The following is a 10,696-nucleotide window of genomic DNA, read 5'->3' as shown; positions in this document are numbered from 1 at the left end:
TTTCCGAAATAAGGTCCCATGGGTCGGAAGTATATGGGCGGGACTTCGCCTCTCTATTTGATCAAGAAATGTTTCCACAACAGGTTAAATGTAATAAAGGACTTGTTATGTAAGCATTTTAATTCTTAAATGGCTTGAATTTTACCTTTAGCAACAAAAAACAAGCTTTTTGAAATGTAGCTTGTTCTGTCACATGTGTTAGCCTGGCACATGGACATCTTGGACATGTTGTTATGGGAACACACAATCAAATGTCCTGGACCATGACCCACCAGACTGTTCAGTGTTTGTCACTGAGGGACTTCATGAGATAAGATAAAGGCTAAAGCTGTATGAGCAACTTTCCAGAACATTTAAAGTTCATGTGACACCCGGTGGGTCCTTATGGGTTAAAAGGCTAAAATTTGGACAATTAATGAATATATTCAGATCAGACTAAACTCAGTCAAAGAACACTATTTATTAATATATATATATATATATATATATATATATATATATATATATATATATATATATATATAGCATTTGAATAGCAGATTTGAATAGTGCATTTTTGAAAATGTGTAAATGTTTTTCAGAAATTGTGTTGCAGTTTTATTTAAAAATGCAGTGGGGAAAAAAAATACATTAAAATATTGTATATCATAAACATTTTGTGAAAATAAACAAGATTTCAATTCATGAAAATATGTACAAATATACATCAATGACATTTTTGTGCATTTAGTTAATAAGTGGTCGTTTTTTGAGCCTCAAAATAAATGTTGTTCATAAATAAAATATCAGTGTGAAACAATAAATACATCAGAATATTTCATCTTGTTTGTGTAAAAATCTAATACAATATTCTATAGGAGTTGGTTTGAAAGTGATGCATTAAGTGTTAGCTGTTATTAATAATGCAATGAAATAATGATGACTAGGTTTGTCTGTGAGCCAGCATGTACAATGATAATTACTGTTCAGTGAAACCTGAGCTGAGTGCTGCATCTAACAGAGAGGCAGAGAAGGAAAAGAGATTAATGAGAAATCAGCAGCGTTGTTTTCCTGGTTTCCACACACCGTTACTGCTGCTTCAGGATTATTGAGCTGCTGACACAATCACAAACAAACAGAACGACTTCATCTATTATCTGTTTCTGTGCAAAGGTCAGGGACATGTTTACTGCTTTAGGTACATTTCAAGATTGAAAAAAAACAAAAACTGTGATGTATGTGACACATAGAGACATCCAAAACTACACATTTAAAAGCCAATATTAGAGAAGAATCAGACAATGAAAATAATTGAATACATTACATGTCACTTGTTAGATGCTTTTATCCAAAGCGACTTACATACTCAATACTGTGGACAATCCCCACAGGAGCAATTTGGGGTGAAGTGTCTCAGGGACACAACGACATGCTGACTGCAGTGGGGTTTGAACCTGTGCCCCCCTGATCCGAACACAAACACACAAACCACTGCGCCACACGCCTCCCTACTGTTTACGCTTACGCAGGCCTTAGCTAATCTGAACTAAGGCCTGAATACTGCTTTGAACCAGTATTTTTGCATCGTGTGACTGTAACACCGTCTCTTGTATATAAGGCATGTCAAGGACACTATTCGGGGAACTATTTTGTCTGTACTACTTCCATTCTTGCAATGATAATAAATACATGTATCCTGATATTGAAGCTCAAGCCGGTGACGAGTGATATTTTTCCTAACACCATAATACATTGTTAGCCTGACATGTTTCCAGCTCCCTCTGCAAAATCAACAAGGAGAAATACTAAAGAGGCCGAACAAGTGAAGAATAATCAGCGTGTGACTCAGATTCTCTCCAAAAATTAAATGTACTGTATGAATGTTAATGAAACAGCTCTAGATCAAGGTTTTTGTGTGATTTTCAGCCCGTACAAAATCTTTAATTTGGCTTTTTCATATTCGCTGATTGGAGAATACCCTGGGGACCCCCTCATGAATGTTCCTAACCCTTATGTTGTGTTCGGGTCTCCCGTGACCAGTTTCAAGTTAAAATTATATAATAACTACGCTCTAGTTTTTTGTATCGGAACAAGGCTTCATGATATCCTCCACAACAGATATATAAACACTACAAAACCGATTTTGATAATTTTAGCCAAGTCTGAAGGTCTCTAAAAAAAAAGTGTATAATTTGGTGTTCGGGTCTGGGGAGACCCAGCATAATTGTTGGGGGTCACTCGGGGTCAAATTTTGCCCAATCAAAATTCATCTTTGACTTTAGACACCCCACCCCCTTCATCCACTGTAACAATAATTGTTTTCGCAACATGCACCTGGTCTCCCATCCCTCTGGCCCCCCTCCCCCCATGGGAACTCGACCTTTCACAAAGAATATGTACACTAACTCTTGAACCTGAACTCACACATGCACGTGTGCAATAGAAGAAGAATTGGGAGGGATGAAACCCGTCTTTAATGGTCACACATGCAGAGCACACAGCGTGACATTTGTTCTCTGCTTTTAACCCATCCTAGTGCCAGGAGTAGTACTAGGAGCAGTGGGCAGCTATTGTACAGCGCCCGGGGAGCAATCTGAGTGAGGGGAGAAGGGGGATGTCCGGTGCCTTGCTCAAGGGCACCACGGAAGGGCAGGAGGTGAACTGGGATCTCTCCAAGTAGCAGTCCACAGTCCATATTTTAGGTCTGGTCAGGGACTTGAAGCGGCGACCCTACAGCTCACAGTCAAAGCCCCTACTGACTGAGCCACTGCCAAATATGTGGTATGATGTGTTTTGGGGCCATAAAATAAAAAACAGGATTGTACGGTTATGAATGCATAATAAGTTAGTTATGATGTAGTTAAAACAATATTGGATAATAGTCTTTTTTTTTTGTGTTTTGGACTGAGATAAATCATGGGTCAAAATTGACCTGCGAACACCATGAACGGTAACAGCTTTCGAACACAACACAAGGGTTAAATGGTCATTTAAATTAAAAATATCTGAACCTGCTGACAGAATGCCATAGAGGCTAAATAAAAAAAGTAATGAAAAATAAAAACTTGATCTCATATATATTTTGTAAAATAAAAATAAACTCTTATTTTTGTAAAAATATTTAAAAATAATTCTACATTTTGTGCAAATGTTATAATAATAATAATAAAAATCAATACATAAATAGATTAATGACCATTTTTTACATTATGAACATTGTGTAAAACATAATAAGAAATATGTAAATTCATGCAAAGATTTAAAAAAATCCATTGATAATTTATTTATTAATTTATTTGTTTATTCCACACATGGCAGTTATTTTAAAACAAAACATGTACACTTTTATAGCGCATGGTGGAAAGGAGCAGGGAGACTAAAATCTTATTGTACCTGCCCCTTCTTAAAAAAAAGAAGGAAAAAAAATGAACCAACCACCCATAAAAAAGTAAAATAAAAGCAATATTCTTTCAGTCACAGACACATACTGAAACATGAGACCAGAACACAATCAAAAGTCAAAAGTCAACTTCATACTGTTCCTTTCCAATTCCATTGATATAGCATAGTAGCTAATGGACCCCTCTTACAGCAGTGTAGATAAAGATCCCACAGGTTATGGTTAAAATAATAAATATATATAATAAATCGGCTGCTATACATGCTAGTGCTAAAATGCTGACTCATGCTTGTGTTTTAGGACTGATTCCCGCACCGCTGTATCTCCCCGGTCCTCAGACAGCCTGAGTCCGCCCCTGCCCTCCTCTCCGCGGGCTCTTTAAGAGGAGGAAGCCGCTCTGCATCTGCTGATCCGTGGTTCCTCCTCCTCCTCCCTCCCTCCTCCTCCTCTCCCCGGCCCGCATGCTCCACAGCTCTGCCTCAGCACCGACAAACAGCCGGTGCATGAGGATCACCTGCAGCACAATAACCGGGACATTACACCGTCATTATGGATCCCCGGTAACCGGAGGTACGATGCACCGGGCCCGCTGTGCGCCTCCTCCCCGGGGCTGAGCAGGTGTTTCCAGGCTGAGCTGCGGAGCGTCTGTCCTGCAGGTTTTGTTCTGCTCAGCCATGACATGTTGTGTGGGATGGACCTCCTTTAGTGTCTGTGTGTCTGAGTGCTGGTCGGTCCGGTTCTGCAGGTTCTGAGAGAGGAAGCAGGATAAAGAGGTGAAAGAGAAACTGACTGTGCTGCAAGTACGGAAGAGTGTGAGGGCCATGCATGATGAATACACAGAGAGGAGGGAGGGTTTAATTTGCATGAGGAGAATAAAGTTAAAATGATGAGAATAAAGAAGACATTTCCAAGTTACATTTTCTATATTTTCGTTATTTGAGGATTATTTTATTAATTAATTTTGGCATTTTGAAAATAAAGTAGAACATTTGAGTGCAAAGTTGAAACTTCTAGAATACATTTTCAGAATTTCATGGTATTTGAGGTTTTCTAAAAACAAATTTAAATGCATTTTGAGAAATAATCTACATAAAAAACATTTTCGAAGTCTTTGATTTTATAGGATTTTTTTATTGAATTGTATAAGAAGGTTTGAGAGCAAATCAAACTACAATAATAACAAAGTCATATTTTATTATCCTGTTATTTTTAACATTTGGAAATTCTGACTTTCAACAATTTAACTTTATTCTCTTAATTTCTACCTTTATTTTCTATTTTGGACTAACTTTCAAAAGTTTAGATTTGTTCTAAACTTTTTTGAATAATGCAATGAGTACCTTTGCAGAATGTATGGTATTAGAGGATCATTATTTGAATTTTGGAATATTAGTTGGACAATTGGTATTTGGCCTAACCGTCTAAAGTTTGGATTTATTCTGAAATGTTAGAATTTATTCACAACATTTAAAAAAAACATTTCATCATTCAAAGTTTTTTTCCAAATGCCAGGAAACATCATTAACCCCTTCCTCACTACTCATGTTTTCAGACCCTGGAGGTCAGCATGTTCTCCCCCCCGAAGAGGGAGTCGAGCCTGGGGGAGCTGCCGATGGAGAGCTGGATGTCCCTGCTGCCCCCCCCTCTCTGGGACACCCCCCTAAACCAGCTGGCCATCCCCGGTACGCTCTCTCACACACACACACACACACACACACACACACACACACACACACACACACACACACACACACACACACACACAACACACACACACACACACACACACACACACACACACACACACACACACACACACACACACACAGGAGGTGGAAGAATAATTCACTATTTCAGTCTGACAACTCACATGTTTCTTTGATATGTTTATAAGAAGCAGCATATAGTTTGAGTTTGGTGTTTAGGCTCAGGCCTCATCACTCCACAGATTTACAAAGATCATTGAGTGATGATTAGATAACTATCCCCCCGAGCCTACAGGTGGATGCTGGGGTGGTGGTGGGGCAGGCGAGCAGCAGCAACAGCAGCATAAGCGAGGCAGAGGCAGGCAGACCTGGCAGCTTAAATAGAGCGGCAAGTTTAGGAGAATGTGATTGGTTGGTGGTAAATGGGACGAGGTGCGTCACGTGTTAATGTATCATTGGTGCTCGCGTTGACTGCCTGAACTAGCTCGCATTCTTCGCCCCATTTGAAGAGGCCTTGTTATGCTTTTTTGTTTTCTTTTTCCTGTAGTGTGTTCTATATATTTGAGTGCATGTAAATGGTCTGCAGAGGCTAAAATCCCAGAGGGAGTTTCTCTCCCACACTAACCTAGTAGCAACACAACAGTGTATGTTATTTTTCCATATTTAAAAAAATATGTTTTCACAGTACTTAAATGTATTCTCAATGCATTTTCTTATTATTATTTCTCATTTATTTTTCAATATTTTATTTTATTTTTACATTTTAATATATCTTACCTTGCATTTAAACGCCTACTTAAGATTTTTTGTTTTAACTAAAAAAATAGATCCCCCGAAAGATGTCCTATCTGAGATGCAATGGAAATACTTGCATCTTACCAAAATGTATGCTTATTGTGTTCATTATAGGGATACTATTGTAATTTATGACATGAACAGCATAATCATGATATGCAATAGCCTCAAATCTACTTCATGAAACTCTGAAACATATCATTTCTGTTTGTTATGTTTCCTCTGGTGCAGGAAGCCACAATGCGATCACGTACTGTCTGGATATGAACGACCGCTCTCCGGTGGACCTCACGCAGCCCGACCTGCTGCAGAAACTCGACAAATTCATGAAGCCTCTCATCCGGCCCTTTGTCTACAAGTGGGCCATCACACAGGTGAGACTCACAGGGAATAAACTGTGCAAAAAATAACCCGTCAAATTATTAAGTTATGCATTACTCTCACTGCTTTGGCATCATTTGGTATCACACTACACATGTAAATCATTATTGTGTGTCTTAATTATAATTTCAGGCTAAGACCTAACAATTTTTCTGCATTCATATAAATATAATTACACTGGGTATTTGTTTACATGATGAATATGAAGTTAATTCTTATTTTTCTTCCTCTCTCGTGTGCTGCAGGAGGTCGGCATAAAGCAGCAGCTGGACTCGGGGGTCAGATACTGTGACCTGAGGATCGCTCACCGACCCAACGACACGTCCACGGACCTCTACTTCTACCACGGAGTGTACACCGCGCTCACTGTGGAGGTAACACACACACACACACACACACACACACACACACATATATATATATATATATATATATATATATATATATAGATATATATATATATATATATATATATATATATATATATATATATATATATATATATATATATATATATATGTAACATGGATATATTTATTATCAGTGTCTGAAACCAGACCCCAGTTTGCTCTGATTGGTTAGCTGGCCGGCTCTGTTGTGATTGGATAACCGCTTAGAGACGTCCCGCCCCTTTGCCTTCGCATACAATGTGTTGGAGCGCTAGCCAATAGAAGTGTTACATAATGATGTAACTGTTGATACAGGTTTTTCTGAATGGCCCTTCAGTTTAGTCCTAGTCCTTTGATCTACTGCGTCTCCTCTCACTCCCTTGTCTCCTGCAGGCAAACAGCCTTGGAGCTTTATCAATCTTTCCCCTCTGCAGTGTATTAGTATGACCTAAGAAGTTGATGCGTCTTGCCCAAAACATTCATAAAACAATCTCTTCTTCAGATAATAACAGGACAAAGCTGACGCACTGTGTCAGACAGAAAAGACAACCAGGAGTCCATCTTATCAGGTGGATAATCACTCTCTGCTACGAACAGAATTTGCTTTGACATGTTATCAAATGCTGATTATTCTGTTAGGATTAATTAAATATTGAGGAATGAGCAAGAGAGCTTCAGAGTTGGTTGGGCAGGAAATGTATCACCTTGTTGCTGCAGTGAAATGTCTTCTAAATCTCCAACGTCAAAAATCAGTTCGAGCTCTTCAGTGTCCTCCTTGTCTTCTGAGTCCTTGCTCCCAAAGTTTCTTAACATCTATGTTCCGGAAGTAAACAAAGGAGTCTAATGAAAGCAGAGAAACTCCCTCTGAAGGAGATTTTAGCCTTTGCAGACCATTTACATGCACTAAAACCTATAGAACATACTAAATCCGGGGTGTCAAACATACAGCAAAAACCGTCCCACCATAGGGTCCAATCCGGCCCGTGGAATGACTTTGCAAGGTGTAAAAATGACAGAGAAGACATTCAGTGCATTTTCAAAACGTGTATGTATTCTGTACGAATACATGTTGTACATTTACAAGGCAAGAGGATAACTTAACCTTCTTCCTTAATAGTTCCCACTTTAGTCTGTATGGTGGTGTGTCAGGATTACTACACAGATGTGGAAATGAATGTTAAATATTTCCTAGCTCTCGCTTAATCTTCGACGTGTGTTTCTTCTACGTGTGTTTTCTTTACCGTGTGTTTCTTCAACGTGTGTTTCTTTACCGTGTGTTTCTTTACCGTGTGTTTCTTCGACGTGTGTTTCTTTACCGTGTGTCTCTTTACCGTGTGTTTCTTTGACGTGTGTTTCTTTACCGTGTGTTTCTTTACCGTGTGTCTCTTCACCGTGTGTCTCTTCATCGTGTGTGTCCTATCTGCAGGCGGTGCTGCTGGAGATCAGGCAGTGGATGGACGCTCACCCCCGGGAGGTGCTCATCCTCTCCTTCAGTCACTTCCTGGGCCTGAGCCCGGAGCTGCACATGCTGCTGATCAGCACCATTCGCAGCGTGTTCGCCTCCAAACTCTGCCCCAAAACGGTGAGACCCCTCCTGCAGAGGTTAATCATGAAATCTGCATGCTTCTTCTGTCAATGACCTACAAAGTCAATGCACGGTTGCAAATAGACCCATAAAGAAAGGATGCAAAATTAATTTGCATGTTTCTCTGAGAGGAGACAACACTCGTGGTGCTGTAAATGCATAAAACAAGTACTCGCTCTTTTGGTTACTATTTAATAAATATATTTGAATACCTTGTGGTCTATAGAGGACATTTTGTATACCCATTAAGCTGATTTGAGGTCATATGTGAAGTGTTTGTTATTTTAAACAATAATATCTTATAGATCTTTTGCGATTGTCGTCGGGTAAAGAGAACTTTGTTTGCACAGTGCATACCGAAAATTAAAATTAAAATATGTACAATACAGTTAAGAAATACATATACATCATGAAAAAAAAAGGATAATAATGACAATATAATAAAATAACAAAAGGGGGAAAAAGGAAAGGAAGAGAAGAAAGGATAATCTGGTCTATTAATAAAAATAAAAATAGAATAACAACAATCTTATTATCTTATATTCATTAATAATATTTCAGGAGGTGTTGACCCTGCGTAACCTGTGGACCCGGGGCCTCAGTGTGATCGTGTCCTATGAACACGTGCTCTCCTGCAGCAGCGCCGACCTCTGGCCTCACATCCCGTACTGGTGGGCCAACAAGTGCCGAGCCGAGGAGCTCATCCAGGTGTTCGAGAGCCGCAAGCAGAGCGGCAGGCCAGGTAAATAAAAACACGCTGGAAAGATGTATTACTCTGGGGTAACGGCTAAGGTTAAGGTTCATTAAACTGTGGATTTCCTACTGTTAACAAACTATGCCAGGGTAATTAAGAGTGGAAATTAATCACACTCATTTCTTTATGGGGTTTTATAAAAATTGCTCTTTTTAAAATACAATAAATAGAAAACTAAAATTATAAGCAAAAACAACAATAATTAATACAATAAAATAGACTTATATTTTATCATTATTTCTATGGTTATTATTATTACTGTATTTCTTTTATATTAATAATTAAAATATCCTTGAAGTATTTATATTTTCATTTAAAAAACAACAAGTAATTTGCACATTTTATAATAACAATTAACTTGTGTGGAGGGTGTTTTTTTTAATTTTATTTTTGTTTGTTTTGTAAGGGAACTGTCCACTTTTCATGTGGTATGTATGTGTTTTGTATGTGCCAACTTGGCCCACAAATGTGTCATTTTGATTTCCATACTGTATGTTTCAGGGGGTTTCTTCGTCACAGGCATGAACCTGACGGAGGACCTGAAGTACATCTGCACCCACCCCACAGAGTCCCTGAAGGACCTGGTGGTGTCCACCTACCCCCCCCTGCTCAGCTGGGTGCAGCAGCAGAGCCCCGGCTGTGAGGGGGGCTCGCTCAACATCATCGCCGGAGACTTCGTCACCGAGAGGGGCTTTGTGCCCACCGTCGTCTCTCTGAACGAGAAACTGCTGAAACACTCCTCATGACTGCTCTCCAATAATTAAACACACACACACACACACACACACACACACACACACACACACACACACTGGAAGAACCACGGCATGTTTGGTGGCTAGGGAACGGACTTGATTTATTCTTTTCAATATAAAATGCACTGATAAGTAGGATGTATATTTTAGACTTTTTAATATTTCCACTTTTGTTTACATTCACTATTTATGCAAATGTCCTGTATCAGATTTCACGAGTCGGCAGAGTTTTATGTTACCAGAGCAATAATAGTAATAACAGCAACAACGCAACTAATCTCACCTTTTACTTTTTAAGTAAGCACAAGCGATGTATTCAAGCAGCACATGTGATTGTAACGTAGGTCACACACTTTTATAACTCTGACGTGTCAGCACTGCAGCAGCTAGGTGTACTGTATTTATCCTCCGAGAACGTAGAGTAGACTTTACACTCATGCAAAATGCATGGGAAACTTATTTGCATGAACCCAACCTCTGACTGTTTTACTCACAAGCTGACTCAACAGGTGAGGCCTTGTTTTAAATAATGCTGCGCGGCGCCGCTGTGCCTGTGGAGATGAGCTTTTCAAATAAACATGAGCGTTTTTTAATCGAGTCCTTTTGTTTTATTTCATGACAATCAGCCGTCAAAAATTCCCCTTGGGGATTAATAAAGATTCTTTAATAATGTCCACATAAGCACATTAGTCACATGTTAGGACGTAACAACAGCAGTTATGTAGTAGAGCATGAATTAAATAAGTGAACGCTTCCTGCTGGTGATTTAAGACAGTCAGGAAATACTTGAGTTGCATTGGCAACGTTTCTCTGTTCCTGTACTTGCTTCTGCTATTCGAATCATATCAGTATACAATAGATATAATGAGAATTACCAGCATATATAAACTGTAGATATACCAAGCTTCAGAGGACATGCATATACAACAGGTTCACAGCGCTTTGTGTAGCT

At 39.1% G+C, this 10,696-nt stretch overlaps 1 protein-coding gene across 1 annotated transcript; it reads left to right on the top strand.

Moving 5' to 3' along the window:
- The first annotated feature begins 3,314 nt into the window (after nucleotides 1-3,314).
- plcxd1 (phosphatidylinositol-specific phospholipase C, X domain containing 1) lies at nucleotides 3,315-10,341 on the top strand. The gene is made up of 7 exons (XM_034146271.1): nucleotides 3,315-4,152; nucleotides 4,932-5,061; nucleotides 6,112-6,254; nucleotides 6,507-6,635; nucleotides 8,077-8,232; nucleotides 8,797-8,977; nucleotides 9,491-10,341. The coding sequence occupies exons 2-7, from the start codon at nucleotides 4,947-4,949 to the stop codon at nucleotides 9,733-9,735; spliced, it is 969 nt and encodes a 322-aa protein (XP_034002162.1). The 5' UTR covers nucleotides 3,315-4,152; nucleotides 4,932-4,946; the 3' UTR covers nucleotides 9,736-10,341.
- The last annotated feature ends 355 nt before the right edge of the window (nucleotides 10,342-10,696 follow it).

Source organism: Trematomus bernacchii, unplaced genomic scaffold, assembly GCF_902827165.1.
Source record: "Trematomus bernacchii unplaced genomic scaffold, fTreBer1.1, whole genome shotgun sequence".
Lineage (NCBI taxonomy): Eukaryota > Metazoa > Chordata > Actinopteri > Perciformes > Nototheniidae > Trematomus > Trematomus bernacchii.
This window is presented reverse-complemented; position numbering and strand designations above follow the sequence as displayed.

Coding starts and splice junctions, on each gene's coding strand:
- plcxd1 (XM_034146271.1), top strand. CDS start 4,947: ATGTTCTCCCCCCCGAAGAGGGAGTCGAGCCTGGGGGAGCTGCCGATG. Junction 6,636..8,076: donor ACACCGCGCTCACTGTGGAG/GTAACACACACA, acceptor TCCTATCTGCAG/GCGGTGCTGCTGGAGATCAG. Junction 8,978..9,490: donor CAAGCAGAGCGGCAGGCCAG/GTAAATAAAAAC, acceptor TGTATGTTTCAG/GGGGTTTCTTCGTCACAGGC.